The sequence below is a fragment of the Dama dama genome, chromosome 14 (assembly GCF_033118175.1).
Source record: "Dama dama isolate Ldn47 chromosome 14, ASM3311817v1, whole genome shotgun sequence".
Taxonomy (NCBI): domain Eukaryota; kingdom Metazoa; phylum Chordata; class Mammalia; order Artiodactyla; family Cervidae; genus Dama; species Dama dama.
The window spans coordinates 30,044,666-30,072,377 of NC_083694.1; the positions used below are offsets into that span (position 1 = coordinate 30,044,666).

The following is a 27,712-nucleotide window of genomic DNA, read 5'->3' on the forward strand; positions in this document are numbered from 1 at the left end:
TGGGGAAGGAGGTGGATGGTGATCAGGGACCTTTCCCATACAAGTGTTTCTGGTAAACTGACTAAAGAGGTCTGAGAAACAAAACAAAAACTAAAGAGCCAGAATCTCCAAGACTCCGGTAACTTGCTTTAACTTCTTTTTCTCATTCCAGACACACGCTGATTTTCATATTATGTAAACCTCAGGCCCTGCAACCTGCACACTGATGGTTGAGGCTGATTGAAAATTAAAGGCTGTCTGTTGCCCCAAAACTCCCTTTTGTGAAGCAGCCAAGGGAGGGGGAGGCAGCTTCAACCCATGATTGCCTCTAAGCCAGCCTTCCCAGCCCAAGAAACAGAGCTGAGAGACCGAGTTGAGACACGGTATATCGAATCATTTGAAAACACACAGCCTGGGGCTGCCCAGGTGGCTCAGCTGCCCAGGTGACCCACCTGCCAATGCAGGAGACACAGGTTTGATCTTTGATCCAGGAGGATCCCACATGCTGTAGAGCAGCTAAGCCTGTGTGCCACAACTATTGAGCCTATGCCCTGGAGCCCAGGAATTGCAACCACTGAAGCCCGAACATCCTAGAGCCCGTGTTCTGCAACAATAGAAGCCACCGCAATGAGAAGCCTGCATCACAACTAGAGAGTAGCCCCTGCTCAGCACAACTAGAGAAAAGCCCGCATAGTAACAAAGACTTAGCAAAGCCAAAAATAATAAATATAATTATTCAAAAAAGAAAGAAAAGAAAACACACTGTCTGAAGCAACGAGGATAAGATGGTTAACACACAGACGGGGTGGAAAGACCACATGGTTATGCAGTGTTCATCAAAATAGCAGCCTGGATTCCCTCCCACTGGAACACTAAGAGTCTGGGGAGTGAGGGGCCCTGAAGCTTAAGCCACATTAGCTTTAGCGATAATCCCAATGTGTCTCTCTGCTGCGTCAGCTCATTGCACTGATGGAGGGGTTGTAAGGACCAGAGCTGAGGACAGCAAGGTGGCTCAACAGACTGAGGATGTTTGAGGTCAGCGTTCCTTCTGTTGAGGAGAGATGCAGGACGAGCTTGCCTGGCCACAGCTGCGCTCATCCATTGCCTATGGAATCACTGGAGAGATTGCCTGGTAGGCTGGAGCCAGAGGGGTGTCACCAAGGGGTTATTGTGTCAGTCATGGTTGTTTTTTTTCTTTTCTGTATTTCATGATGCTTTGACATTTTTGGGCTTTGCAGACCTGGGGAGGGACTGCTGCTCCCAGGGTTAGCTAATTCCTCCAGATGACCCGAAACTTGTCTATGATCTTGTCTTTGATATGAAAATAATCAATTCAGAGTCTCTAGGCTCCCACAGTCTAGGACCCTATCCCTCTGCCCCCAATTACCCCAGGGCCAGGCAGTTGAAAACTAGGGACTGTATCTATAGCCCAGAGCCTGCAGAAATTATTCAAACTATCCAATCCTCTGCATGCTCAGTTTGCCTACCCTTCCTTACCTGTTTCTTTCTAGGAAAACTGCAATAAAGCCTCTTGCCCATGCTTTCCTCTTGCTTGTTCTGCCTCCTAACTCCCCTTGGTGCTTCCCCATGTGGACTAGCATGCCCGTTTCTAGGGATTTGTGAGTATAAAAATGCCTTCCTTCATGACAGTCATTTCTGTGTCTGCATGTCTCACCACCATGTTTGGCCTTCCCTGGGGCTCAACTGGTAAAACCCATCTGCCTGCAATGCAGGAGACCATCTACAATGCAGGAGACAAAGGACATACAGGTTTGATTTCTCGGTGGGGAAGATCCCCTGAAGAAGGAAATGGCAACCCACTCCAGTATTCTTGTCTGGGAAATCCCATGGATAGAGGAACCTGTTGAGCTACAGTCCATAGTGTAAGAGTCGGACACAATTTAGTGACCTAAATACCATGTGTCTTACCATACCTGGAATATTTTAAAAGTAATGACCAATTTAAGACTCATGACTACTGAGTACCTCACGTACATCATGAATATCTAGTGAGTTTTGGTGCCTAGATTGCATTTTACCATATTGTAGTATTTGGTTAAAAAAAAATGTGTTTTACCATGTGGTATTTGGAGTTCCAGTGTATCATACAGTGAATAATGAGTATTTGGAACTTCATGTGCCTCCTTGGTCTTCCTATCCATCCTCGCTGTTTAGCACACATGTGTTCTACTTATTTGTATATTGAACATGTCTCACAGCTAACTAACTAATTAGCTATACTTAACTCATCTTCTGAAACTCCAGTACTTTGGCCACCTCATGCGAAGAGTTGACTCACTGGAAAAGACCTGATGCTGGGAGGGATTGAGGGCAGGAGGAGAAGGGGACGACAGAGGATGAGATGGCTGGATGGCATCACCGACTCGATGGGCATGAGTTCGAGTAAACTCTGGGAGTTGGTGATGGACAGGGAGGCCTGGCGTGCTGCAATTCATGGGGTCGCAAAGAGTCGGACACGACTGAGCGACTGAACTGAACTGAACTCATATGAGTTTTGAGTCTGTCTCACAAGCGATTTGTGTCTTTGGCATGTCTGCGTAACATGTATGTTTGTCTTTCCCTGGTGCTGACCTCGTCCCCTCCAGCAGGAGTACACATTCTCAGTGACGCAGTCCCACACACTTCGAAAGGCTGTGGAACCCTGCCCACCTGATGCTGGCTTTGTCCTGCCAGAAGGGCCTTGTGTCCTCACAGCCTCTCCCCCTGAGCTGCTATGCTGAGACTGAAATGAGCAAGTGGGCCCCTGGGTGGATGGGGCCTGACTTGTTACAGGGTCACCTGGCCCCGTAGCTGGTGCAGGGTCACAGAGGACCATGCAGAGTAGTCACTGACCCACACAGATGTCTGCCTCGAGGGCCACTGGGGGCTTAGGGGGAAGCACTCACTGAGCTGAGGTGCACACCTAGAGAGAGACAGGAGCTGGATCACACAGGTGGTGCCTGCTCCCCCACGAGGAGGGGACCACCTGGGAAGTCCCTGGATCTTGTTTTGAAACCTGTAATCTGCCTGGCTACTTCTATTAGTTTGCTCTTGCATGTTTAAAAATTGTATTTTACTTAAGTTTATTCTCCCAACGACTGAAGCGACTTAGCAGCAGCAGCAGCATTCTCTCAACTTTACTTTTTTTTCATTTTATTTTATTATTTTTTATTTTTGGTGGTGCTGGATCTTCATGGCTGCATATGGGCTTTCTCTAGTTGCGGCAAGAGAGGGTTACTTTTTGTTGCAGTGGGTGGACTTCTCATTGCGGTAGTTTCTCTTGTTGTGGAGCACAGGCTCTAGGCGCGTGAGTTTCAGTAGTTGAAACATGTGGGTTCAGTAGTTGTGGCCCACAGGTTTAGTTGCTTTGTGGCATGTGGGATCTTCCCAGACCAGGGATTGAACCCCTGTCCCCAGCATTAGCAGGTGAATTCTTATCCACTGCACCACAAGAGAAGTCCTCTCCCCACTTTATTAATCAAAGACATTTATAATCAAAGACTTTCAAGTAGCACAAGGTAACCAGTATATCACACTCACTTGATGCAATCTGAATCACACACAAAGTACAATGCAATGCAATTATACTGAAAATTAATACATGGCACCATCATTACTACTTTGAAATCCTTGGATACCCTAATTTCAGAAGATTTCAGTTCAGTTCAGTCGCTCAGCCGTATCTGACTCTTTGTGACCCCATGGACTGCAGCACTCCAGACTTACCTATCCATCACCAACTCTCAGAGCTTGCTCAAACTCATGTCCATTGAGTCGGTGATGCCATCCAGCATCTCATCCTCTGTCATCCCCTTCTCCTCCTGCCTTCAGTCTTTCCCAGCATTAGGGTCTTTTCGAATGAGTCAGTTTTTTGCATCAGGTGGCCAAAGTATTGGAGCTTCAGCTTCAGCATCAGTCCTTCCAATGAATATTCAGGACTGATTTCCTTTAGGATGGACTGGTTGGATCTCTTTGCAGCCCAAGGGACTCTGAAGAGTCTTCAGAAGATTTACTCCAGATTAAACAGCACTGACTGGCATTCCCTGAACATTTACTACATGCCAGGCTCTGTTCCAACAGTTCTGCAATTAACCTCGGTGGATTCTCACTGTTGCCTGTTGAGTGAGATGTGCGGTCAGTCCTGTGTTACAGGAGGACAGAAATGGCAACATATGTGGGTTAAAAGCAGCTGGAAACAAAGGAAAAGCAGATGCTCAACTTATTTCTTTCTCCTGAGAAAAGAACTGTACCCGTAGGTGAGAACTGGATCTTCCATTTGCTCCTGAGAGTGGTATTGTCTCTCCCAGTGTAGCAGAATAAAATGATCTGCAGAGGTAGATAATTTTACACAAGAACTTTGTGACTGCAGGATCACTATATACTCTGGGGAAATAAAGGCTGGACCATGATCTGTGAATCCTCTCATCTCTTAGGTCCTTTATCAACTATATATAAAGATCTAAAGTTTTTCCAATTGTAATAACATATTTTAAAACAATTAATTAAACAATTAATGTAATTAATATATTTAATCCTTAATTTTTGTCTACTTCTTTCTTCGCAGGCCCTACCTCTGCTTCCTGAGCCTCAATATTTCCAGATATATGTGTGTCAAATGCAGCAAGCCGTGTGATACAAAAAGTCAAGAGAAGAATTCAGTTAAAGTGATCCTGAATGGATTGGTCCCACATGCAGCTGGCAGAGGCTCTTGTAAATCCTCTTGGGAGCAACACAACTTCAGCATGGGCCTGAGGGAATCTCCATAGTTAAAGTTCCAGGGAACATGAGCTCACCTTAAAATAAAATTATGAAGCACACAAAGAAGCAAGGCACTCTATGCATGAGCATGAAAAAAAGAAGCTAGCAGCAATAGGCACATAAAGATTTAGACACTGGATTTATTAGACAGGGAATTTAAAAAGTATGCTTAAAGAAAATTAAGCTTGAAAGTATAAGCAGGGGGCAAAAGATTATTTAATGACTAAGAAGATTTGGAAAATATTTAAATAGAAATCCATGCTATGAACATATAACTGGAATAAAAAACTCAGTGGATAGATAAAGTAACAGACTAACAAAGTTAAGGATAGAGACAGAAAACTGGAAAGCAGATACACATATATTACTCAGGATGCAGAACAGAAAAACTATGAAATGGGAATATATAAAAGAGAAGTTAGGAGATACAGAACAGGGGGAGGGTGTAATAAAAGTCTAGTTGGAATTCTAGAAAGCAATATTAGAATAGATAAGAAGAAATATTCAACAGGATTATGGCCGAGAATTTTCCAAAGCTGTTGAAAGTATTGCTTTTCAGATGCAGGAAGCCAGAAGACTCTCAAGCAGAGTAAATAAAACATCACCTCTACCCAGACAAGTTATAGTGAAACAGCAGACTACTAGAGGGAGAAATAGATAATATGAACTAACCAATTACTGGTAATAAAATTGAATAATAAAAAAAAACTCCCCCTAAATAAAAAAGCCTAGAACCAGATGCCTTCACAAATATTTACTACCATTTAGAGAAGCGTTAACACCCATTCCTTCTAGCTCTTCCAAAAAAAAAAAACTGCAGAGAAAAGAATGTTTCTGAACTCATTCTATGAGGCCAGCATCACCCTGATACCAAAAATAGACAAAGATACCACAGAAAAAGAAAATTACAGGCCAATATCACTGATGAACATAGAGGCAAAAATTATCAACAAAACATTAGCAAATCAAATTCAACAATATATGAAAAGGATCTTATACCATGATCAAGTAGGATTTATCCCAGGGCTGCAAAGATGGTTCAGTATCTGCAAATCAATTAGTGTGATACATCACCTTAATAAATTTAAGAACAAAAATTATATGATTACCATAATATATGCAGAAAAACCTTTTGACAAAATTTAACATCCATTCATTATAAAAACTTTCCATGAAGTGGGTAAAGAGAGAACATACCAAAGTATAATAAAGAGCATAAAAGACCCTGATGCTGGGAAAGTTTGAGGGCAGAAGGAGAAAGGGGCGACAGAGGCCGAGATAATTGGATAGCATCATTGACTCAATGGACATGAGTTTGAGCAAGCTCTGGGAGATAGTGAAGGACAGGGAAGCCTGGCATACTGCATTTCATGGGGTCACAAAGAATTGGACATGACTGAGGGGACTGAGGTGGGCCTTAGAAAGCATCACTATGAACAAAGCTAGTGGAGGTGATGGAATTCCAGTTGAGCTATTTCAAATCCTGAAAGATGATGCTGTGAAAAGTGCTGCACTCAATATGCCAGCAAATTTGGAAAACGCAGCAGTGGCCACAGGACTGGGAAAGGTGTTTTCATTCCAATCCCAAAGAAAGGCAATCCCAAAGAATGCTCAAACTACCACACAACTGCAGGTAAAGTAATGCTCAAAATTCTCCAATCCAGGCTTCAGCAATACGTGAACCGAGAACTTCCAGATGTTCAAGCTGGTTTTAGAACAGGCAGAGGAACCAGAGATCAAACTGCCAACATCCGCTGGATCATTGAAAAAGCAAGAGAGTTCTAGAAAAAACATCTATTTCTGCTTTATTGACTATGCCAAAGCCTTTGACTGTGTGGATCACAATAAACTGTGGAAAATTCTGAAGGAGGTGGGAATACCAGACCACCTGACCCACCTCTTGAGAAACCTGTATGCAGGTCAGGAAGCAACAGTTAGAACTGGACATGGACCAACAGACTGGTTCCAAATAGAAAAAAAGAGTACGTCAAGGCTGTATATTGTCACCCTGCTTATTTAACTTATATGCAGAGTACATCATGAGAAATGCTGGGCTGGAAGAAGCACAAGTTGGAATCAAGATTGCTGGGAGAAATATCAGTAACCTCAGATATGCAGATGATACCACCTTTATGGCAGAAAGTGAAGAGGAACTAAAAAGCCTCTTGATGAAAGTGAAAGAGGAGAGTGAAAAAGTTGGCTTAAAGCTCAACACTCACAAAACTAAGATCATGGCATCTGGTCCCATCACTTCATGGGAAATAGATGGGGAGACAGTGGAAGCAGTGTCAGACTTTATTTTTTGGGCTCCAAAATCACTGCAGATGGTGATTGCAGCCATGAAATTAAAAGATGCTTACTTCTTGGAAGGAAAGTTATGACCAACCTAGACAGCATATTAAAAAGCAGAGACATTACTTTGCCAACAAAGGTCTGTCTAGTCAAGGCTATGGTTTTTCCAGTGGTCATGTATGGATGTGAGAGCTGGACTGTGAAGAAAGCTGAGCGCCGAAGAGTTGATGCTTTTGAACTATGGTGTTGGAGAAGACTCTTGAGAGTCCCTGGGACTGACTGCAAGGAGATCCAACCAGTCCATCCTAAAGCAGATCAGTCCTGGGTGTTCATTGGATGGACTGATGGTGAAGCTGAAACTCCAGTACTTTGGCCACCTCATGTGAAGAGTTGACTCATTGGAAAAGACCCTGATGTTGGGAGGGATTGGGGGCAGGAGGAGAAGGGGACAACAGAGAATGAGATGTCTGGATGGCATCAGTGACTCAATGGACATGAGTTTGAGTAAACTCCGGGAGTTGGTGATGGACAGGGAGGCCTGGTGAGCTGTGATTCATGGGGTCGCAAAGAGTCAGACATGACTGAGAGACTGAACTGAACTGAACTGAACTGAGGGGACTGAACAAAAAAATCATATTTAATGGTGAAAAGCTGAAAGCATTTTGTCTAAGATCAGGAAAAACACAAGAATGCCCAGTCAGACTAGAAAGGCTTTGTTAATCATCTGGGGTATTCCACAGTGAGACCTGAAGGGTCACACTTAATAGGATGGCTGAATCACCCCAAGAGCGTGGGCTATTGTGCACCTGCCATAAAAGCTTACAAACAAGCCTTGAAAATATCAAACTGATATGCAAACTATTTAATTGACAGCCAGAAAAAAAAAGCCCTCAACATCCTTTAAAATACAGACCCTCAGGAGTGTAACATTGAAATATACAGCATTCAATCAAAAAATATTATGTTTGCCAATAAGCAGAAAAATGTGATCCATAATCAGAAGAAAAACCAGGCAATAAAAACAGACAGAATTTAAAAACAAACCAACCATAAAAGAAAGATATGATAGAATTAGCAAATAAGAATTTTAATATAATTAAAATAAATATGTTCAAGGATTTTAAGGAAAACATGAACAGAATGAGGAGAGGTGGAATATCTCCAGAGATTAAAAAATATAATATACTAAATGAATATCTCACCTTTTGGGATTTATACCAGATTAAGCATTGCAGAAGAAAATATCAATCAACATCAACAAACAGTAATAAGACTATTTGCATAAAAGTGAATAAGACCAGGAAAATGGTAAGAGCAAAAAGACCAGGAAAATGATAAGAGCATCTGACCTAGTGACAATACCAAACCATGTTAACACATGTATAACTGGAGTTTCAGAAGGATAAAAGAGAGGATGGGGAGTCAAAGGGAATGACTGCAGGAAAAAGTAGTTGAAGACATAATGACTAAAATTTTTCAAGATTTTGAAAACTAAAGAAAACCACTGTATCACAAGAAACATTAAAGGAATTCTTCGTGTGAAAGGAAAATGATGCCAGATGAAAACTTGGATCTACACAGATAACCCTGGAAATGGTTAATATGTGGATAGGTTTCAAAACATTTTTTTGCCATTTAATGTCTGCCTGAGTGGCTCAAATGGTGAAGAATTCGCCTGCAATGCAGGAGACTTGGGTTCGATCCGTGGGTTAGGAAAATCCCCTGGAGAAGGGAATGGCTACCCTTCCCTTCTCCAGTATCCCTTCCCTTCCAGTATTCTTGCCTGGAAAATTCCATGGACAGAGGAGTCTGATAGGCTATAGTCCATGGGGTTATGAAGACCCCGTGTCATTTAACAGTTCCTTTAAAAAATAACCATTTTAAAGCAAAAGCAAAGTACTGTGTGGTTTAAAACATGTACAAATCTAAAACGTATGAAAACTAGCAGAGAGAATGGGAGAGAAGAAATCGAAGTATCCTATTTTAAGGTTCCAACAATATATACGAAGTGGTATATATTACCACTTATAAGTTATAAGTGGTTATAAGTTAATGATGTGAGTTGTAAACCATGAGCAATCACTAGAAACAAAACAAACTCAAAGACATATGAGCCTAAAACCGCCCTAGAAAAATAATCTTAAAAAAAATCCAAAGACAGATAAAGCAGACTAACAAAGACTAATAAAGCAGACAAAGTAGATTATTAAAATATTCTATATAAATCCTCAAAAAAAGGCAGGAAAAATGAATAAAGAAACCAAACAAACAAAAAAAACCACACAAAAAACAAAACCCCACAGGACAAGTGGTTAAAAAATAGCTAAGTGGTAGATTTAGATGAAATTGTATTGATATTTGCATTCCCTGTGAATGTCAAAAAACTCCAGTCTAGGAAACTGTCACACTGGGATAAAAATGTAAGATTCGATTATATGCTGTATGTAAAAAAGAAAAAAAAAAACCACTTTAAACATAACGACACACAGATTGAAAATAAAAGGATGGAAAAGATAAAAAACACTCACCATAAGAAAGTGTGGTTATATTAATACCAAAGTAGACTTCAGGACAAGGATTATAACAGGGATAAAGAAAGAGATTTTTGTCATCTATGTGTAGAGCAAGGAGATCAAACCAGTCAATCCTAAAGGAAATCAACCCTGAATATTCACTGGAAGGACTGATGCTGAAGCTGAAGCTCCAGTATTTTGGTTATCTGATGCGAACAGACAACTCATTGGAAAAGTCCCTGATGCTGGGAAAGATGGAGGGCAGGAGAGCGCGTCAGATGAGATGGCTGGACAGCATTACCGATGCAACGAACATGAACTTAGGCAAACTCCGGGAGATGATGAGGGATAGGGAGGCCTGGCGTGCTGCAGTCCATGGAGTTGGAAAGAGTCGGACAGGACTGGGCAACTGAACAATAACAGTACTTGTATAATAGTACAAGAGTGAACCCTAATGTAAATGGACTTTAGTTAATAATAATGTATTAATCAGTTTATCAGTTCACAAGTGTGCCGCACTAATATATTAATAGTAGGGGAAAGTGTGCATGTGAGAGGAAAAGTGTATGGGAACTCTTTGTTCTGATCAGTTTTTCAGTAAATTTGAATCAAGTGAACTGCATTTTTTACATATGGTGAAAAATGAGTCAGAAAATATAATTAGGAAATAAAAGATATCACACTGGCAGGAAAAAATACGAGGAACCTAGGGATATAGCTAACAAACTATTTAATACAATAAACCCCTGTATGGAGAAAATTATAAAACTTTATCAAGAGACACTGAAGATCAGTATCCATGGAGTGATAGATCATGTTCTTAGGTAAAGACTCAATATCATAAAGATATTGGTTCTTTACAAATTAATAAATATTCAATGCATTCCAATAGGATTTGCACATGGGTATGTAACTTAGATGGCTGGATGGCATCAGTGACTCGATGGACATGAGTTTGAGTAAACTCTGGGAGTTGGTGATGGACAGGGAGGCCTGGGATGCTGCAATTCATGGGGTCGCAAAGAGTCGGACATGACTGAGTGACTGAACTGAACTGAAATGACGTAACTTGAGAAGTTGATTCCAAAATATACACAGAAGAGTAAAGGGCCAAGAATAACCAATAACTTCCAGAAGAAGATGGGAAAACTTGCTTTACCACATATTGAGGCTTATTATAGAGCGTTAGTAATTAAGACAGTGTATCATTAGTGGAGCTAGTAAATAAACCAATGGAACTAGAGAGCCCAGAAACAGACACACATATATTTGGAAACCTGATTAATGGAAATGGAACTTGTAGATCTGTGGGTAAAGGATAGCCTATTCAGCATATTGTGTTAGGGCAAATAGTTATCTTTACAGAAAAAAAGATAGATAACTCACACATACCCAAATCAGTTCTGGTTGGATTAGTCTTAAAAAAGGAAACATTAAAATATTTAGAAGAAAATGTACAAGAATATCTTTCCAATTTAGGTAGAGAGATGGATTTCTTAAGATTCAAAAACTATCTACCACAGAGAATATTATTGTGTAGTCAATAATATTAGTAATATTATTACTAATAATTAGTAATTATTATTAAACAAACTTGTTTTACCCTGAAGATAGTGAAAAGACAAATCTCAAACTGGTAGAAAATATTTGTAGCACATAGAATTGTCAAAGAGTAACAGTTAGACTATGTAAATATTTTCTACAAATCAGTAAGAAAAAGATAAATAGCCTAATAGAAAAATAGGCTAGGAGCTTCCATGGTGGCTCAGTGGTAAAGAATCCGCCTGCCAATGCAGGAGACACAGGTTCGATCCCTGGGCTGTGAAGATCCCACCTGCTGTGGAGGCAGCTAAACCCACGCACCACATCTACTAAGCCTGTTCTCGAAAGCCCAGGAGCCGCAACTACTGAAGCCCAAACACCCTAGAGCCTGTGCTCCGCAACAAGGGAAGCCACCCAATGAGAAGGTTGTGTGCTACAACTAGAGTGGCCTTCACTTGCTCCAACTAAAGAAAAGCCCAAGCAGCAACGAAGATCCAGCACAGCCAAAATAAATATTTAAAAAATAGGCTAAAGATAGGACAGAAACTGTCACAGGAAAAAAAAAAAAAGTCCCAGAGACATAGAAAGATTCTTATCTTATTAATAGTCAGGAAAATGCAAATTAAAAGCATAGCTCGATACCACTTTATGCCAGATTGGCAAACACTGAAGAGTTAGTCAACATGAAATATTGGCAAGGGTGTGGGGTAATAGGAATGAAAGTCTTCTGCTTGTGGGAGTGCAGAGCGTTATGGCCACCTTGAAAAACAATTTTGGTGCCCAGTGTTGACAAGATGATACAAGGACTTTCAGATGATTTGTTAAATAATGTATCTAGCAGGAGGGTTTTGATTTTTCCATCATGCTCATAGGAAAAAGGTGCCATGATCCTCTTCCTATCTGTAAGAGAAGTTTTTTTTTCAAGTATTGTAACTTTTAGGAATACTGGGATCGTACTTACAACATTATAATTGTCAGTGAATTAAGTAAGACAAGCAACCAAATATAGGTTTCTTTGGAGGTTATTTTCACATAGTGGTTATTGTCACAGGATGTGGCAACAATTTCTAGTCAGAGAAGTCTATCTAGACTCTGCTGCTCTGAGTTGCAAGACACATTCTGTTGAAGGTTCTTAACCAATCAAGCAGATCCTTTGAATGACTTTTGTGATGCTGAGTGTTGTCTTCCTAGGGATTGTGTGGGAGCTGAGCACAGCTCTTACCTCTGAATAATGAAAAAAATACTTTCCAAGCCCAGGCTCTGAAATTTCATTATATGATATTATAAGAGAATAACTAGCCTGTGGAGCTCTGTTTGACTAGTAGATGAAGAGAGGGCTGAATAAGATTTTATTTAATGAAAGTGCAGTAAGAAGAGTATATTTTCTTTCCCCTAAAAATTAATGAAGTTGGATGTGCACATTCCCTCCAACTCTGCAGTTCCTCTCCCAGATAAGGGGAAACCCTCCCCCATGTTCCCTCCACCCTCAAAGTTCCACCCCTAGAGGGACCTTTCTATCTGAGCAGAGGGTATGTCTTAAACAACATTCACAGGAGCATTAGGGCTGTTTCGATAAACAGCCCAAATGTCCATTAAAAGTAGAATATATATAAAACTGTGGTATAGGTATACAGCAGAATACTATACAGCAGTGAACGTGAACTATAACTACACACATAAATGTGCATGAATTCAAGAAATACATAAATTTTTTTTTTAAATCACGGGAGAACATATACAAAGTGATTCCATTTATAAAAAGTTTTGAAATAGGTAATACCAAATAATATACTGTCTAGGGATGCTTAAGTGGGTATGGAAAACTGTTAAAAACAGGAGTGATTAACATACGGTTCAGGATAGTGGTCATCCCCTCAGTGGAGGGACAAGGAAGTGACTGTGGAGGGAGATGGAGCTTCCTGCTCATGTTCTGTTTTTTTAAGCTGGGTGGTGGGTACAGGGCGGTGTTCATTATTTTTCAGGCTGAAATATATATGTATGTAAGCCAAAATATTATTTATGAGTGAATGGGACTTGAAGGTGCATGAACTTTTGTTGTGGAGAGAAATCGGGAAAAGTTGCCCTGCTAGGGATGAGGGAGTGAAGGGAGAGTTTGTCCTGGATTGTTGGTTTTAGCTGAGAAAGCATGGAACATGTTTTATGCTGATGGGAATGATCCAGTGGAGAAAAGGAAACTGATGTTTCAAAGGAGACAAGGAGTAAAGTTGGGGCAAGGCCTTGAGAGATGAGAGGGTGGGATCTAGTGATAAAGAAGGATTGGCTTTTGGAAACAGTAAGGATGTTTTCCCACTGTAACATGAACAGTGACTCTGGCTTCAAGCTCTGATGAGTACGTAGGCTGAAAAATTGGAAGTTGTGAGATAATAGGGAATGTATGTATTGTTCCTTGGCCCCGATTCCAAGAACAGAGCTCCTAGAACCCTTGTAAATTCTTGAGTGAAAAGAGCACCAGGAGAAGCTTTTGTTCTGTCGAGGCCACTCTGGGTGGACATCTTATGGCTCCTGGTCTCCAGAAAGACCAAGCCATGACTGCAAGCATGCTTAGTTGCTCATTTGGGTCTGACTCTTGCGACCCTTATGGATTGTAGCCTGTCAGGCTCCTCTGTCCGTAGGATTTCCCAGGCAAGGATGCTGGAGTGGGTTGCCATTTCCTTCTCCAGGGGATCTTCCTGACCCAAGCATCAAGCCTGTCTCCTGTGTGTCCTGCATTGGCAGGTAGATTCTTTACCACTGAGTCACCTGGGAAGCCCCAAACCATGATTAGAAGCTTGGGCTCTTTTCCCGTCATCCCTACCTCTGAGAGGTAAGAGGGGCTGAAAATGGAGTTAATACTTACTCATCCCTACGTGAAGAAGCCTCCGTAAAATCCCAATAGTATGGGGTTTGGAGATCTTCCAGGTGGCCGAACACATCCACATACCAAGAGGGTGATGCACCCCGGCTCCAAAGGGACAGAAGCTCCCCCGTGCCCTGGATACTCTCAGACCTCACCTTGTGTTTCTTTTCATGTGGTTGTTCATTTGTACTTTCTAAATCATATCCTTTAATAAACTGGTACATGAAAGTGTTGCTCTGAGTTCTGTAAGCCACTGTAGCAAATCAAACTCAAGGAGGGTATTGTGGGAACCTCTGATTTGTAGCCAAGTCAGACAGAAATTGTGGGTAACCCGGGGCCCTACTACTAGTGACTGGCATCTGATGTGGGGGGCAGTTTAGTGGGACTGAGCCCTTAACCTGTGGGATTGATGCCTTCTCCAGGCAGATAGTGTCAGAATTGAGTTGCAGACCCACCAGCCTGTGTCGTGGAGAACTGCTAGGTTTGGAGAAAACCCCCACACATTTGGTGATAGAAGTGTCACCAGTAGGGTGTTCTGTGTGACAGGAAGGAGAAACACAAGGGCAGAAGAACCTCCCCCAATACCGAGGTCAACTGCCCGATTTTTTTTTAATGATCTGTAGGATCATAAATTTTATTGCTATGTTCCAATTTTAAAATATACTATTCATAATTTATTTATGTAATTTTAAAGGTCATTTTTTTTTCAGTGTTTTCTCAAAACTTTTAAAGCATATACATACAACCCGGGTTATAATATTTATAATACATTTAAAAATAATACATGTTGTTTTATCTTACTGGTCACTGGTTTTAATATTTTATATTAATATTTATCAAACAATGGGCAATTAAATAAAACATTTAATATTGGACATTAACTATTTAAGAAGCATGTTCAGCTCAAGCTTTAATGTATTTTAGGTCATTATTCTCCAGTATTTTAACAATTTTTCTCTGCTGTTGACCTATTAGTTTCTTACTCCCTGAAGGAAATATTTTATCACAGTTATTATTTATTGACATAAACAGTGTGGTGGAATTACAAATATGTCTACATTTTTTAAAAGCAAATTCAAATCCGTATTTTAGCCGAGGCCACATATTTTGGGGCCTATTTTTATTAAAATTTTTTTTCCTGGAGTAGAGTTGCTTCTCAATGTTGTGTTAGTTTCTATGGTACAGCAAAGTGGAGATGAATGCTTTCCTGAGCTGGAACTGAGAGCAGGCCTTGCTTAACAACTTGGGCTTCCCTGGTGGCTCAGTTGGTAAAGAATCTGCTTGCCATGCAGGAGACCTGGGTTCGATTCCTGGGTTGGGAAGATCCCCTGGAAGAGGGCATGGCAACCCACTCCAGTACGCTTTCCTGGAGAATCCTCATGGACAGAGGGGCCTGGCTGGCTGTAGTCCATGCGGTTGCAAAGAGTTGGACACGATTGAGCGACTAAACACACACTTGCTTAACCCTAGCTTTCCCCTTGGCCTTGACAAGATGGAAACTATTCACACCTCCCACTGGAACAAAGCATAATCCTCTTTGGGAGGATCTTCCTTTTGGGGAAACGATCAGAGAGACAAGCTTGAGAGGGCTCAGCAGTCCTCTGGGTTGAGAATCCGTATGGAAGTAAGTGGCTGCCTGCCTCTATAATCGACCTCTTGCAATGCATAGCACGGAGCATTCTTTTTTATTAGCACAGACTTCTGCACCCTGAGAACTAGGTCAGTATCTGGGTGATGAGAACTTCGGGAGCAGATAATGGGAGAGCAAAGACCATTGTCCCTCAGTGTATTTGGCATCCTTTCTATAGGTAAGACCAGTTGCTTTACCAGACTGGAGTTGGCAGTCTATTAAAAATCTATTTAGACTTGGGGGAAAGCTCCCCTTTGGTTTCTGTCCTTGAGAACAAATGAGTTGCAGATCATTCCTAGTTAGCAGAGAGTGAACAGGCATTGACAGATCATAAACGGCCACCATTATTATTTTTTTAGGCTGCATCACGCGGCATGTGGGCTCTTAGTTCCCCAACCAGGGATTGAACCTGCACCCTCTGCAGTGGAAGCGGTCTTAACTACTGGGCCACCAGGGAAGCCCGAGCCACCACTTGTGAAGTTTTTGAATTTGTGGAGGGACTAGGTACAAAATGAAGACGGGGGAAGGGTCAGGTTGGAGGTGCAGAGCAGAATAGGTTTGCAAGAAACTAGGAGCACAGTCACCCAGGCTCCTGCTCGCTTGGTGCTTCTAGATGGGCAGTGTGTGTTCAGGGACAGTGGGGGCCATTCCCCCACAGGTCTCTCCCCTGCACTCCTGGCGGAGACAAGGGGGCATATTCTCCCTCCCCAGCTTTGCCTCCATCCCCCAGAAGTCGGGGCTGGCACTGCTGCCTGGGAGCATGTGTGGTTATGCTTTGACTGTTAAGGAGCTGGTCCATGGACCTGAAGTTCAGCAGGAATACATGGGAGTAAAAGTACAAGCAAATACAAGAGGAATATACAATGGAGAAGGGTGGACTATGTCTCTGCAGAGCAGACGGGATTCTTGGGTTTTACAAATAATCTCCCTATTGGGTGTAAGAGAGACTACAGAATGCACTGTTCCAACGCGGGGACAGAGCCAGGTGCTTCTAGACGGGGAGTGTGTTCAGGGATAGCGGGGGCCCGACCTTTATCCCCACCCGTCTAGAAGTACCTGTAATCTGTAAATAGAGTGTAGCGCTTAAAACTGTATAAACAAAAAAAATAAAAATAAAAAATGTAAATAAAAACAGTACCCCCCCCCCCCCCACAAATATATAACATTTTCAGTCTTCTGGAGATCAGAAAGCACTATAAAACATTTCTTATAAAAGTATTTTTTAATAAATTGATGTATTTCAATGTTGTTAACATGATAGCCCAATGCTATATCAAGGTAGCAAAAGTGAAGATTCCTGGTATTTTTTCATATAAACACTATGAATGACAGTACATTTGCATTCAACTTCACAAGAAATAAATCTTCAGGTTCATGAAGATTCTCCAACTGCTGTTAACACCTTTCAAACAGTGAAGATGCATATTGACTGGGTAGACAATGAAAGTCTAATGACTGAGCTGCTAAACCATACTGAAGGGAAGGGGTACAGTGGCAGTATGGCCAATTTGCTGAAACAGAACCCACACCTTTTAAACTTAAGTCACTGAAAGAAAATACAGCATGTATCAAAATTACAGAGTATCTTATAGAAATGGAGCCATAAGACGACACACAGATTAGAACCCTGAAGCAGTGAACGTGTTTCTACCCGTTTTGTGATGGAAAGAAGCCATGGATACAGAGTCCCGCAGCTGTCTGTAGGGTTGAATCTCCTCATACACACAATGCTATCAATTGGCGAAAACCAGAATTCCCTGCTCTGTACAAATGCTGGTGAAGGTAACTTGCACTATTGCTGTGGGTCAGAGCAACAGTGGGCTGGATTTCAGGCATCAAGTGGAGGCTCTCTTTACTGCTGCATCACCGCCTTCTACCACGCCACAGGCCGCACTTTCCAAAACTGATGCCCCCTTCTTAGGGTTGAGAAAAAGAAAAAAACCGAAACTAAAGGGCACTGAGAACAAACAGCAGAAACCAGCAGCTCCCGACCCTCTTTAACACTTTTACTGCCCAACCCACCATGAGAAATGAGCTTCACTTGGTTACAGCTACACAGAGAACATCTGATGCCATTGTATCACATGTATCTTAATGACCTGATTTCTTATATAGGATTTTTCTTAACAGAGATTAGGTTGAGAACAAGAGGCTTTTCCTTCAAGGGCAAGGGAAGGTGGCTAAATGCTAGTTAATTAAATTCATCCTCAATTTTGAACTGCAGTGAACAAATGGACTTAAATGAGATTTTCTAAAGACACTTATTTTCTCAACCTCAAGTACAATTAGACTGCCAACAATCTCATGTCCAGAATTTTATCTGCTGATTCTATGGATAATTGGCCTTTTAGGCCATTATTTATTTTTACTAAGACCCTTTACACTATTTTTAAACCCCAGTTGCTGCAGATGAAAACAAATACAACAAAATCACAATAAAATCATTTGTGTGCTGAGGTGCTGGAATCTGGATGAGCAAAGGTAGAAGGTTCCTGGCTACTCACCAAGAAGTGCCTAAACAATGGCCACTCCTTCATGGGTGTCAGCAGCACGGACTTAAAATCATGTATATTTTGAATGGATAAGAAAAAAACTGGAATCCACCAAATTAAAAAAAAAAAATATCCGAAGCAAACTGCACTAAACATTTATCACTAACCTGAGTTTTAGGTTAGGATAGGACTCTTCTTTGAGTGAACTGATTCCCTATCAGAGTCTTTGCATTTTATTCTCAATTTCACTTTTAGACCTGAACCGAGTCAACGTCTCATAAAGATCATATATTCCTTTCTGGCCCATCTCTTAAAACAAGTGCTCTGCCCCTCCCAAAGAACTGAGAATAACTCATAAAGGCTTTCCTCTCCAGAAGCAGAACAGTCAAAAGCGTGATTAGGTTAAGTGGCTTCATTTTCCTCAGGTCAAACCCAAGGTTTATTTTCCCTATGAACAGGGTGTGCTTTATTTGATAAAACGACTCAAAATCAGCTTATGGAAAAGTTAAAAATGTAGTTTACTGAAAGATATGTATCTTTACAAAGAGTAATAGCAAACAATCCCATCTAGAAGTTTAAATAAATGTAGATGATTTTAAAACTAACAATATATATAAAGCTGAAGTCACTGCCTTGGATAATTTACACACTGCATCCAATATTTTATATAGGACATTCATTCTTAAGGCAGAAAAATTGAATCTGACATGTAATGACTTGGCTCTTACATCCAAGGGTCAAACTGGGAGTAGACGTGAACAGACAGATTCCTTGCTAATGAGGACATACCTGGGGTGACAACTTCATTTTTAGACTAGGCCATGTAAGACACATACATTTGGGAGAACAGAAAAAGATGGAAGTCTAAGACACATAAATATGTGTTTTCCACATGAGGTCAATGAGACTAGGCTTTCTATTATGAGGTGAAACTACTCCCATAACAAACTAATAGTCTTTCTGGTAGGGAACATAAAATGCTTAAAATATCCAAGTATTCACTTTTTCAGAAAGTGTTCGTTTAGACTCTAGTTTTCAAGATGTAGTATAAAAGTAGCCTGAACAGTTAAAAGCAGTTGAATGTCAATTCACACTGCTACTCAGAAGGCTACCACTTAGGATACTCCTGCCCCATGTACAAAATCCTGTGCAGGGAGGATATTGATACATACTAAAATAAAAATGAAGCCCCCCCAATGCATGTGCAAAAACACTTGTTGCCAGCAAGAATATCTTTAACGAAAAACATCTTACTTACAGAATCAGAGGCATCAAAGCCAGACTGACACAAGAGTGCACCACCCCCTGGAGGTGGACGGATATTTGGGATGAAAGCAACCGTTCAGCGGGAACCCTGGGCGATGTGCTACTTGGAGAGGAAGGCGCGCTGAGAGCACCGCGCGGGCGCCTCTCACGCAGACCAAGGTCCTGAGCCCGCAGGGCTGTGTGCGCCTTCACTCAGTGCATCCTGGTGCCCAGAGGGGAACAAGAACAAAGACAAACCTGAAAGACAATTCTTAAGCAGGTCATGGTGACTCTAACTGCATGAGTACCTTCCTCTGTGCCTATCACGTGTGCCGTAGCTCGGGCAAGGGTCAGAAGTGTACAAAGATTACCTGCCTAAGTTCTGAAGACATGATTTTCTTCTTTCATGGTGGCAGGAGTCCATGCAAGATTTGTAAACAGTGATACAAAATACTGTAAACATAACTTAACAGAGCTTGTATAAAACAGAAGAAGTAAATCCAAATTTACAAGTGGGTAAAAAAAACAGAGGGCAGCTTCATACAAAGTTCTCCCTCCTGCGCCAAGTGATTTCTTTTTTTTGTTTTGTTTTTGATTACAAATATAATCCTGAGCTGAAAAACTGGGATTTGGGGGAGAGCCATCTTTGCATACAAAATATCCAAAGGACGTTTATTCTTTTACTTTTCTCTAGTGATAGTCAACTGCCACAGACAGTCCTGAATGTGTGACTTTGGAGACAGTTATAGTTTGGTGTGGCGCCCAGGTCTGGAGCCTGCGGTGGTGCTGGCCATGGAAGCCGAGGCTGCAGCGTCCTCTGCCTCCTCCAGTTCGTCCTGGAGCTCCTGGCTGACGCTGGACTGCAGGGCTGCGGGCGTGAGCCACTCCTTTGGGAGGCAACTCTGTAGAAAAGGTATACAGGAGCTGAAGTAGGCAAGCCGATTGATCCAGCGAGGAATCTCTTTCCCACAGAGAATCTACAAAGGAAAAGGAGCGTAGCATTAGGTGAGAGATTAAGGCTATCTGGTCCGCTGCCAAGGAGTGGAGGGTCAGGGAGGCAGGCGGATATGCAGAAAAGCCACTGCTCCATATCCTTTGGTGCTTTGATGACAAGCCGGTCCCTAACTCAGAGGCCTGGGGTCTCCCTATGGTCAGCTCTGTCCCTTCCTTTCTGAAGAACTTTGTTAAGCTGCTTATTTTTTACATCTATAAAATCAAGCTAATTCCATTTGGTTCCTTTCTTTGCTCTTTGCAACTGTCTGGAGATGCCTGTAGAAGTATTTTGAACACAGAAGAAAAGATGTGTGAAAGAAAATATTATTCAAGTAACAGGAGCTCCAGGCAGTTCTCATCCTTATCCTTAGAACTTGTTTGTAAAGTAATTAGCCTCCAACTAATAAAAATAAATGAAATAAAAACAAAAAAAGAACTTGTAAGCCTCATCTTTTTCCAACTGCAAATGGTATGAACTAGGTCTTTTATAATACTAACTTTATTACCCTCCTTTCCTTCCACAGTCGAAACTGGGCTTAACTAGGCCATGCTTTATTGTCCCTGTGGTGGTGTTGCCTCCAATCATGTCAAAGATTATAATCATTATAATTATGATCCAGAAGTGAAGTATCAGCTAGTTTAGCTTCCTTGGTTTCAAAGTATCTTATGTCCAAAAATTAGCTAAAATGTAAATAAGCTGGCACCTGTAATCAAGCAATGTGACATTTTAGCCCTATGCCTTAATGGCTTCATTTAAACACTATGTTTCAGTCTTAACTACAAAGCTAGAGGGTGGTCTCACTGGGGGGAAAGTAGAAAGTTTTGATCATTTTTGATTACACTGCCTGAAAGCCCTGAGAGGCAGAGAGTACTTAAACATACTTGAAGAATGTGCATGAAGTAGATCTGGGGGAAAGCTGAGCAATGACCTTGTATTATTCCATTCCTATCTGCTTATTCTAAAAAACACAGGCAAACAAGTATTCCATTACATTTTACACCCAAGACATAATTAGGGGGATTTGTATATTTGAAGGTCATCACAGAAGTGGTGACTAGGAATAGTTAGGTTAATGTAACAAGCCATTGTTGACTATCCAAGTGGTTTTCTTCATTCTCCTTCCTAAATCCTGATTTTATTTCTCCATGTATGAATGTACTTCATGGGAAGCTGACTTCATCTCAACATCCAGGGCTGGCTAGATTAACGTAAAACAGAGTTCTGTAAGCTAAAGTCACCTGTTTTTAGAAATAAAAATTTTACTGCAACACAGCCATGCCCCTTCACTTTTTTAAGGCCTATGCTTCTTGGGCTACCATGGCAGAGACAGAGTGGAATCCAGGAATAGTAGTCCACAGGCCTAAAATATTTACTATATGGCTCTTTCAGAAAATGTGTGCAGATCCTCAGTCAAGCCAATGTATTTTATTAACCTTTGAGTCAAGATTCTTAAGTAGGTCATTTAGCACTGTAACTTGAATTCTTAAAATGAAATAAACTGTAGATAATAGGGTATCTGTGATACTTGCTTTATTTTATTTTATTTTTTGGATACTTGCTTTAATTATGTGTACATATCTAGATCATGATATAAAATATATTTCTTACTGTGAAAAGTGATAAAAAAATATTTGATTCATATAACAAAATTACTTTTGCATTTAAGCATGAATTTGGTAATCTCTCTTACTAAGAATTTACTGAAAAGAGATATGCACAGGGTTATTGATTACAGCACTGTTTGTAATAGCCAAAGACTAAAAATAACCCAAATGTCATTAATAGGAAACTGACATTTTGGCACATCCAAACAAGGAGGATCATTCAGCTGTTACAGAATAAACTCCATGCTATAATGTTAAGTGAAAAAAAAAAAAAGTAGAGAAAAGTGTGTATAGGATGCTCCCCAAATATAATGGTGGATAGGCAGAGTAAATTATCCACATTCCTGTTCTAAAAGGGAGAACATGGAAGGCAGGAAGGAATTATTAGTCCTAAGCAATTTCAAAATCTGACTGGGCAACCTCCATTAGGTTACAAGGCTTGGGACTAATCCTCTGTGGTCCTCAGTTCTGTTGTCTGGGCCCACGAAATCATCCTTTTTCACAAGCCTGTTTCCTGCCTATAGAATCCAAGAGTCATCTTTCATTTTATCCTTTCTCTGTCCCTTTTATTTCAAGCTGGCAGTGTTTCTACTAACATAACAACCTCAAAAATGTTGAGTCTCCTGTGTACATCACGGGATTTACTCCATGAGATATGAGGTTCCTCTATAGATCTCTCCTGGAAGATTCCATTTCTATCCCTGATTTCTCAAGATGGTTGAAAGGATCCAGGAGTTGAATCTTTAATCTCTTCAGCAGCAGCAAGTTACCCAGTCACACCCTTGGGCCTTCTCTCTACAATATGCTTTCCTAACAGAAAGGCCCCTACTTTTACCATCTTTTCCACCCAGACAGGCTGAACAATTCCAAATCATTAAGTTCTGACTCCTCTGTCGCTTAACTTTTCTTTCCTCATTTTATCTTTCTTTGTTCATTTCTTTTTTTCCCTTTGTGCTTAAGCAGAAAGAATACCTTGAACACTTTGCTTGGAAATGTCATCAGCTAAATATTCAAGTTTAATGTTTATAGTTCTGCTTTCCACAAAACTGCTGGACAAAATTCAGTGGAGCTTCCTGTCACTATATAACAAAGATTTCCTTTCCTCTAGTTTCCAATAACATGTTCCTTATTTCCTTCTGAGCCCTCACCAGCAGCACCTTTAATATCTATATATTCAATATTTCTAATAAGTTTGTTCAAGGTAATCCAGGTTTTTTCTATCAAACTCATTATTGCTCCAGCCTTTACCAATCACCTAATTCTAAAGCCAACTGCACACTGGTAAAGGTATTGTTAGAGTAGTGGCCCGTCTCTAGGCACCAACATCTGTACTGGTTCCCCGGGGCAACGTTAACAAACTATCAGAAACTCAGTGGCTGAAACAACCCACTTTTTTCTCTTACAGTTCTAGAGGCCAAGAAAGAGGTGGAGGGGAGTGGATACTGAGAAGTCAGAAAGCTATGAACACATTTTGTTTTTTCTTTCTCCCACATTTGACTGTGGAACTACGAAAAGACTTTATAAACACAAAATTAAACAAAAAAGCACCCCCCAACCAAAAAGAGGATCAATGAAACAAAGACCCTGTGTAGCAAACTAGTGGCATAACCACACAAGAAAAAAAATTATTTCAACTAACTATAAAACACTGTTACTTTTATTGAGCGATACTATAAAAATAGAACTGCAAAAAACTTCTACTTTTCAGTAGTCATATTGTTGGTGGCAGAGGTTATACTGCTACTCTAAGGTTGCTTTAGGTATAGAGGGATTAAGATGAATGGGTAATTATGTTATTGTTGAGAAACGGGATTTTATACCTGGCATAGCAAAGTACAGATATACTATTGATAAGGTTAAGTAAAAATCCTATAGCCTGAATTTTAAGTTGAAACACCACTGCTACTGTTAAGTCACTTCAGCCGTGTCCGACTCTGTGTGACCCCGTCCCTGGGATTCTCCAGGCAAGAACACTGGAGTGGGTTGCCATTTCCTTCTCCAATGCATAAAAGTGAAAAGTGAAAGTGAAGTTGCTCAGTCAAGTCCCACTCTTCATGACCCCATGAACTGCAGCCCACCAGGCTCCTCCGTCCATGGGATTTTCCAGGCAAGAGTACTGGAGTGGGGTGCCATTGCCTTCTCTGAGAAACGAATCTGTAAAAAAAAAGTCCTAGCTCTGTCTACTGCAGGAAAAAAAAAAAAAAAAATCTAGAAACTATCACCAACGCACTAGCAAGGAGCAACCCTAATGCCCAGATTAAGATTTCTAAATATTTACTAGAAGGAAACAGTTCTGAGGTAGGAAATACATAGATGAGGCTGGAATATTTCATTATACCAAAAACCAAGAAGGCTACTAAAGATGAACGAGGTCAGGGTGGGATGAACTGGGACTGACGTATATACGCTACTATATACACAGCAGGTAACTAGTGGGAACCTACCGTATAGCACAGAGTACACGACTCAATGCTCTGTGGTGACCTAAACGGGAACGAAACCCAGAGAGGGGATATGTACACGTGTAGCTGACTCACTTCACTGTACAGCAGACACTAACATACGTTGTAAAGCAACTAAACTCCAATAAAAATTTTTTTAAAAATTAGCATATCAAAAGACTCAGAAGCTGACTTAAAGAGAATCCCATTGATAAAAAACAGGACAAGGACAGTAACTGCACTGAACTGAAATATATCGATTATTTTAAAATCTGGGGCGGGGGGGGGGGGGCGGAATCTATAGTTATACTACATTCTGAAAAGATCTGTTACCTTTGGAGAATGATAGGAAACGCTATCGGGCAAATCAGGATGATTTGTTGAGGGGACTCACTAGACTTGGCATATAGCTGTATTCACAGCTATGATTTATTATGGTAAAAAAAAATACAAAATTAGCAACAAAAAAGGCACAGGGCAAAGTCCAGAGGAAATCAGGCACAAGCTTTCAAAGGTCCTCCTCATCGTGGAGTCACATGGGAGAAGCAGCTGTGGCAACACACGTGGAATGTTTACTTCTAGGGGAGCATGAGAGACCTAACACCCAGGTTATATAGGCCTGGTCACACAGGCCCCGTCCCTAGCACGCACTTAAAACTGTGGACTCCCAGAACCAAAGCAGGGCTTTAGCATAAGGCGCACCGTCACGCAGACAGTTCAGGTACATGAGCCCTTAACCTGCGGGAGTCTGGGGCAGGTGGGACCCTCCCGAAAACCAAGTTCTCAGAGGCAGCCAAGGATGACTCTGCATGCAGGCGTTTTTAAGGACAGCAGTCTCCGGGCTGCTTTATAACTTTTCTGGCACCGTTCACCCCTCAGCCAAGCTGTCACAGCAGAAATGATCAAAGGACCCCCTGCAGCACTGAGCCCAACTTGAAGTGCTGAGCTCAGCTGCACTCTTGAGGGGTTCCAGACTTAGCCAGTTGAAACAAACTCCATGAAACCATCAAAGTTTCAGTTTCAGTATGAGCTTTCTTCATCTGGTCTAAGGTATCCATTTAGGCACTGCACAATGCTGGCCAGTAAGCTGAAGCCGACCTGAAAGCTTTTCAGGGCTGAAGCAATGTCAGGATAGTCAGGGTGTGCCCAGAAGAAGGAAAACACCAGAGGGTACCACTAGAAGCTAAGCTTACGACGTCAGGGCACTCTAATCAGGGCAAACATTAGTCAGGCAGCACAGGGTTAACAAGGCCCTCAAGGTGTTTCTCACTGTGGGAGCACCATGGGCCTGCTACAGACAGAGCATCTGTATCCCCTCGAAATTCCATGGCAACTGTAACCCTCACTGTGCTGGTTTTGGGGGTAGGGCCTCTGGGAGGTAATCAGGTCAGGAGCGGTGTAAGCAGCCTTACACAAGAGATGGGGGAGCTTCTGCACTGCTTCCGCCAGGTGAGGACATAGAGAGAAGACGGCCTGGAGGCCAGGAAGCAGGCCTCTCGCCAGGCCCTGAAGTCGGCCAGCTCCTTGACCTGGGACTTCCAAGCCTCCAGAACTGGGAGAAATAAATTCTTATTGTTTACAATATTTTGTCGCAGCAGCCCAAATGGACAGGGCCCTCTGCTCCAGGGTTTCTAATCTAGTCTGAAAAATGAGCTGCATCTTGGTTTCAGAGGAACAGCCTGAAGGCACTCAGTTCCAAGCAGTTCTGTCTGTTTGTCCACGACACGAGGTCATCAGCCTCGTGAGTGTGGGAGACATCTGCTCATGTTCAGTGTGGGGAGGGCAGGAGCGAGGCCCACGCTCCGCTCTCCCGGAGCCAATGCTGTCACTGTGATCACAAGCTCAGCGGCCTGTCTGAATTCAAGGTGCCTGCAGCAGCTGAGGCAGGCAGAATGAAAAGTTCTTCCTCAGGGAGAGGGAAAAGATTATTAATGCCTTCACCCATCCTGGCCTCCTCAGGGGCCAGGGTTTTCTTTGGTTGCTGTTGTTGTTACAAAATCAGTACGTCACATTCAGCAATCACAAGTTGATATTAAAAAAAGAATACCCTACTCTCCCCCAGACCTTTTGTTTGGATTTGGAAGGGAAGTATATATGAGAAACAAGAGTTTTCAGAGGAAACATGTTTATATAATTTAACCAGCTAGATGCATTACATTAGCAATCAGTCAGGATTAAATTCTGAATTTCCAGAAAATTTCAAAATGGGTTTATGTAGCCAACCCCTCCTTTCCTCCTGGTCATTTATCTAGAGAATGGTCTAGAAAAGATCCCTCTGATTCTGGGGATGGCTGCATGTGGTAATCAAGCTACCTTACTCAGGTGGGTGCTCCAGGAGACAGGGTGGAGAAAAGCAGAGTTAGGTGAGCCCTGCGTTGCTGCAAACTTCAATTATTCTGATACTCAACTCTGATACTCATGAAGGGGCCTGCATCGAAACATCCCCGAGATGGGGCTGAGAGTAAGTTCTGTGAGGGGTGGTCACAGGGCGGAGGGGTCACCGGCATGGCGATGTGCTCTCCCCTAACCTGCAGCTTTTGGCAATAATCACCAAGTCAGGAATGCAACGTCTCTGTCTGAGAAATACAGAGCTGGTCAGCAGCTCAATTTCAGATGGTCCCGATGGAGGACAAGCCCCTTTCTGGGGACACCTCCAACACGCTTCAGTCAACATCCATGGCGTGTATGTTACAAACACGCCACTGGTCCTCAGAAAACAACTGGAGAGGGACAGCGACAGTGTGCGTAGTCCTGTTTGAAAGCTCTGCTGTGGAAGCCAGGAGGGCAGAGAAAAGGGCCAGCTAAGCAGCTCTGCAGAGAAGGTCACCGAAACTGCAGCTCATATTCTCGTTTACAGATTTCACCATTCCTGTGGTACTCGAAGTGGCCACTGTGACCATCTGCTAAGTGTCAGAAAGCTGGGAAGCGGTTTCAAGTGTGATTTAATTCTCCAGACCTTATTTTATAATCTTTTAACTTTCTTCCCTCCATTTTCTTTTTTAAGGTCCTTTACTTTGGATCTACTTTAGGTTTTCTGTTTGGCACCCAAGAACAGGGAAGGCAGTAAGTGCCTGTGTGATGACTGGCAGAGTAAAATTTCTAGATAGGAGAAATGAATCACTTATTAATAAGTAAGAGCCAGAAAAAAGTTCAAGTTGGCAACTAAAAGTTAGGAAAAGAGGAGTCCTATTGGCTAAGAAGTGGAAGTCACTTAGGCATTAATTTTTTATGATTTTTTCCCCCAATACCCTTGGCATTAATTTAAGTGAAAATATAAAGCTGTAATAAAATAAATTAGAATAAGAAGCGACTCATTATTGTACTCACTCTACACACTTGCTAGATCATGACTAGAATTACAATTT

At 41.7% G+C, this 27,712-nt stretch overlaps 1 protein-coding gene across 1 annotated transcript in view; it reads right to left on the minus strand.

Moving 5' to 3' along the window:
• Positions 1–16,774: 16,774 nt before the first annotated feature.
• The window catches only part of DESI2 (desumoylating isopeptidase 2), a 45,156-nt gene continuing 34,218 nt past the window's right edge, over positions 16,775–27,712 (minus strand). Inside the window, exon 5 of the mRNA XM_061160219.1 lies at positions 16,775–20,285. Within this exon, the coding sequence (XP_061016202.1) occupies positions 20,052–20,285 (234 nt within the window). The 3' untranslated portion in view covers positions 16,775–20,051. The remainder of the gene's footprint in view (positions 20,286–27,712) is intronic.